Source organism: Fukomys damarensis, unplaced genomic scaffold, assembly GCF_012274545.1.
Source record: "Fukomys damarensis isolate Sample0158 unplaced genomic scaffold, DMR_v1.0_HiC HiC_scaffold_37, whole genome shotgun sequence".
Classification (NCBI taxonomy): domain Eukaryota; kingdom Metazoa; phylum Chordata; class Mammalia; order Rodentia; family Bathyergidae; genus Fukomys; species Fukomys damarensis.
This window is the reverse complement of record NW_022900949.1, coordinates 25,479,597-25,484,963: the sequence shown is the minus strand read 5'-3', so window position 1 is coordinate 25,484,963 and position 5,367 is coordinate 25,479,597. Positions and strand designations below refer to the sequence as shown.

Genomic DNA, 5,367 nt, shown 5'->3' with positions numbered 1-5,367 from the left:
AGACAATCAGTTTGGACCTTCAAACGAAGACTGAAGAAAAGATAATTAGATAGTACACACCTACATTTTCTGAGGCCTTCTGATGTAGAGAGAATGAAAAATTTAGGAGGGTTTTTCTGATATATTCTTTAGACTGTTGCATGTTGAATGACGATAACTGGTTTAAAATGTTACATGTTATTTCTTCAGATTAAATAACACTTAAAGGACTACGTAAAATAGTATTTGAAACAGGCTAGAATAAAAACAAGCATTTTAAGAGTAATCACATAACGAAAAAGTAAAATGGTAAGATTCATAAGACAACTTAAGTTAACATATGAAAATACGGATTTCAAAGGTTCACTATTACAGCTTACGTGATACTTTATATTATATGATACTTATACAATACAGACATGAATGTTCCAAAATTTGTTTATACCACATTACATATAAAGATAATATTCCACACATATTTAAGTTTCACATGAAAATATATCCTCTCTAAGACAAAAATAGCTGCCGGGCGTGGTGGCGCACGCCTGTAATCCCAGCACTCAGGAGGCTGAGGCAGGAGGATCACTGCGAGTCTGAGACCAGCCTGGGCTACACAGTGAGTTCCAGAGCAGTTTGAACTACATAGTGAGACCCTGTCTTAAAAAAAAAAAAAAAAAAGACAAAAATAGTGACTTTCACTTTATAAAAATACCTAAATTTCTCATTAAAGAAAGACTAAAATACTTTAGCTGGATTTCACCAGAATTAATTCAAAAGAGAAGTACTATCTGGACATGAGGGAATACCACAACTCTTTCAGAGTCATGTCAAAATTATTCATATAGGGTTTTGATTAGTTTAGCTACTACATGCACATTGAGACTATTTCCAAGTAGACGGTAACACTGCTTCATGGTAATCTTCTTGGGAAATCCTAGAAAAGAAAAGCAACAATTTATAATATAATCATGTGTAAGAGTAATTTCCACACATAAAAGGATGCATCCTTTAGTAAAGGCACAAGGTCATTTCAAAAGTACAGTCATGCACTGTAAAACGACAATTGAGTCAACAACAGACCACACGGGTGAAGGTGGTCACACAAGACTGTATCACCTAGTGCTGTATGGCTGCCTTAGTTTGTGTAAATACACTCTAAAATACACTCTAAAACGCAATAATGAAATCACATTTCTCAGACTGCATTGTTAAGTAACATATAACTTTACATGACTAAGGTTTCCATTAAGTTTTATTAATAAATGAGAATTTGGAGCCAAAATATACACCATTATATTGCCTACACAATGAAACATTATCATATTATATAGCCTCGTATTATAGTCAACATACACATATACAATATGCATACATGTGCACCCACAGAACTCCTAGAAATCCACGTATTAATGTACTATAGAAAAATAGGAGGAGCTCCTATTTTTCTAGTTAATGACAGAGATAATTTGCATCCCATAAAATTCACCCCTTCAAAAATGTAGAGTTCAGGGGTTTTTAGACTACATGAAGTGTTTTAAGCAACTCTGTAACTTCTAGAACACATGCACTGCTTCAAAAAAGAAGCCCAGGACTCACTAATAGCCTCTTTCCATTTTCCCTTTTTGCCTCCTGTTATGGCTGTGTTTAGATGTTCCTCCAAAGCATCATGCAGTCATAGATGGGACTTTTTCAGAGGTGGCTGGATCTAGAGTGTGTGACACTGGGGTTGAAACATGGTGCAGGGCTAGGATCAAGGGCACTAGGATTAAGGGTGTGAGTTCTACCTACCCTAGGTAGTCTGGATAAGACATGAAGGACAGAAAGAGCTGTGGTTGTCCCTTGCTTGCTTTGCTACCTTCTGCCCACAATGAACTGTTTCTCCTCTGCGGTGCCACCCTGCCTTGGAGCCAGCCAATTATGAACTGAAACCTCTACAGACTGTGAGCTAAATAAACCCTTCCTCTTTTAACTTTGGGAGTTGGGTATTTTGTTTCAGCAATGAGAGAAAAGTAACTAAGATACCTCCTTACCATTAATCCACTGATTTGTCTATTCTAAACATTTCATATAAATGGAGCCATATATTACTGCCTTTTATGTCTGGTTTCTTTCACTTGGCACATTTCCAAGGTTCGTTGTCATTATAGCATGTTTCAACACATATTCCTTTCTATGGTTAAATAATATTTTATCATATGGATATACGTTTTATTTACCTATTGATCTACTGATAGTCACATTGGTTTTTACTTTTTGTCTAATATGAATAATGCTATTGTAACACACATGTAGAAGTTTTGTGTAGAACTGTCAGAAGTTTTCTGAAGCAGCTGTCAACTTCTTATATTTCCAGTGCTTGATGATAATTCCACTTCCTCAATTCTTTGCTAACACTACTAGTAGCTTTTGTATTTTAGCCATCTGAATAGGTATGAAGCAATTCTTCATGGTGGCTTGATTTACATTTCCCTAAAAACTAATTGTGTTCAACATTTTTTTCATGTGCTTTTTGTCCATATTTCTATCTTCTTTGGAGAAGTGTTGCTTCAAATTCTTGCACATTTTAAAAGAGGTTGAGCTGTAACAGTTCTTTATACATTCTGAATACTAGTCCCTCGTAGATGTTTCTCATACTTTTTTCCACAAATTGATTTTCTCATGTTAGACTTCTATTTACATTCAGGACAATATGGAATAGCAATTAACTAATGGAAAAGTACATTGGATAATAAAGTGTAGGAAATAATTAAAGAGCATCAAGAACACCAAAATTTTCTATTTGGAAGAATCAGAAGGTAAAGTTGGTTATGGTAAAATTGCTTCATCAACACTTGACATTATATTGATAATAGTAATTACTACAAAAAAACTATTATTTGCAACTGAACCTGACTGCAAAGCTGACAGTCTAAAGATGGTAAGCATATTACTCATCACATTTAGTTCAATCAGTCAGAGTTACAAATGTATCTACAAACAAACTTTTAGTATATCCCAGGGATATAATGATTGCACTGGTGGAAATTACCACCAACAATGTAGAAACATCTTTTTTATAATCATTATGGAAATCAGTATGGAGTTTTCGCAGAAAAACTAAAACTAAAAACTCTATTTGACACAGCTGGTCCCTTTCTAGATATATTCCCCAAAGAAATAAAGACAACATACTATAGCAATACATGCATACCAGTTTATAGCATCACAATTCATAATAATTAAATCCTGGAAGCAGCCTATACATCCATCAACAGAAGAATAAAGAAAATGTGGTATCTATACATAATGGAATATTACTTGGCTAAAAAGAAGAGACATTTGTAGGAAAGCGGATACACCTTGAAAACATAACATTAATTGAAATAAATCAGACACACAAGCTTAAATGTACAGTTTCTCTCACATAAGTAATGCAAAGTACAAATAAAGGACAAAAATAAAAGACTGATAAAAGTACTAGGAAGACAGGTCTTTTGCAAGAGACCAAGGGTGAGGGAGGATAAAGGGGACATAAAAAGATTAAGGATGCACCACACATGTGTTCCAGAGATCCACAGTAAATGTAATCATAATATGTTGCAAAAATGAACATAAAAACAATATAACATATAACAATAGTAATGAAAATAGGGAAAGGAAATCTAGAGACAGAGGGAGGAAGGCAGCTGGAGAGGAGCAGGGTCATGAAAAGAACTGAGATACGCTAAATGCATAAGATGAATGTACACTTCATGTACTACAAATGAGTACTAATAAAGAACATTTCAGAGACAGGGCTGGGGATTTAGCTCAGCGGTGCCGCCACCTGCCTCACAGGACAAGGTCCCAAGTTTAATCCCCAGTACCAAAAAAAAAAAGAATAGTTCAGAGACAACCTTTTGCAATAGTATTACACTTAAAAAAAGAGAAAAGCTGTGTAAACAAGCCAAATTTATAAAGTTTATGCATGTGCATCTGTGTGTACTTTATAAATAGGTATTAAAGTCTAAACTAATTAATAGAAAATGCATAATTGCTTAAGTTTAAGGATGACTTAAAAATTCAGATATGTTAAAAATAACAATAATAATTATCAAAAGTAAAGAAATAGATATTAACAAGCTCAAGGTAATAGCTCTTAAGCAGTAAGTGTAGGTTAGTGCCCCCGCCTTTCCAAATCAGCTACTTCATCAACACACTGCTGCCAGTCACAAGGAATCAAGACGAAAAATACAGAAAGATTAATGCAAATCCATCTTTGCCGGTGGGCAGACAGCCTAGACAATGCCTGTGTTTGACCTAAAATCAGTTGTGTTGGGAACACAGGTGAAGGACAGCTGTGCCACAGTGCTACACAGAGGTAGACATCTACCCAAATATAGCATATATTTTACAAGATTAAGAAGTTTAAAAGGTTCTTTTTAAAATGTATTATACATATATATCCAGAGAACTTTGAAGAGCTCCATTTCACTAACCTAAAATTTAAAAACAGTGAAACAAATTTATGAAGTAAAGCTTATTAAAGTAAGTCTGTCATTTAAAAATAAAATTTTATACCATCTCAGATATTATGTGAGCTTTTAAAATATACTGTTATTTGTCATAACAACCCTGTGAAGTAAATGTATGCATAGTAAATAAGGCAAACAGAGGGTAAGATGGTGCTAGGATTCAAACTCAGTCCAGACTCTGTCTGTGCCCCTGACTCACATTCCTGGAATAAAATAAGCACTGTGATCAAACTTAGGAATTCATTTTTATAAGTTAATCTTCTGTGTAGTGTGTAAACTGAGTCTGATTGCAGACTCTTGCAGTTAGAATTCTTAACTCCAATTCTCAATTCTTTGTCTTGTGATGTCCTCATTTGCTTTGTGACATAAACTAAGGCAAAGAAATATATTTTCTTCAATACCACACCCTAAGATATTCAGTCTGAATGAGATCACCAAAGGGGAGGGGAATGTGAGGGAGTGGAAAATAAACTTGGTTGTTATGACTATGCTTAGAGAATCATCACTAAGACAGTGGCTGAATAGTACTGGCAGTTTTCCCCCCATGTACAAAAGGATTATGTCCCAAAGCCTCATCCGTAAATGCATTATTTAGGGTCTGAACTATGATCTATTCATTCATTTTTTACAGTTGTATTAATATTAAAACAGCATGGATTCAATGAAGTTTTGCTTTTCTACATTCAAATTTCCAGTCAAAATTCCCAAAAGCACACTTACCCTTTCGGTGGCACTGGAAGTATATTGGTCAGGTCATTAGCCAGGTACTGGGAGTGCATGTGCGCTCACGAGCGCGCGCACACACACACACACACACACACACACACACACACACACACACACACACACACACACACACACACACACACACACACACAACCACACACACACACAC

General features: G+C 35.1%; 1 protein-coding gene across 4 annotated transcripts in view; it reads right to left on the bottom strand.

The window, feature by feature from the left end:
• Nucleotides 1-629: 629 nt before the first annotated feature.
• Trdmt1 (tRNA aspartic acid methyltransferase 1) overlaps nucleotides 630-5,367 on the bottom strand; it is a 42,117-nt gene continuing 37,379 nt past the window's right edge. For 3 of the 4 annotated variants that reach the window (XM_010607109.2, XM_010607112.1, XM_010607111.1), the window contains one exon: nucleotides 630-913. In XM_010607109.2, the coding sequence (XP_010605411.1) occupies nucleotides 813-913 (101 nt within the window). In that variant the 3' untranslated portion in view covers nucleotides 630-812. Of the gene's footprint in view, nucleotides 914-3,252; nucleotides 4,437-5,367 lie in introns of those variants that run through there. The other variant, XM_033759358.1, reaches the window with a different exon arrangement.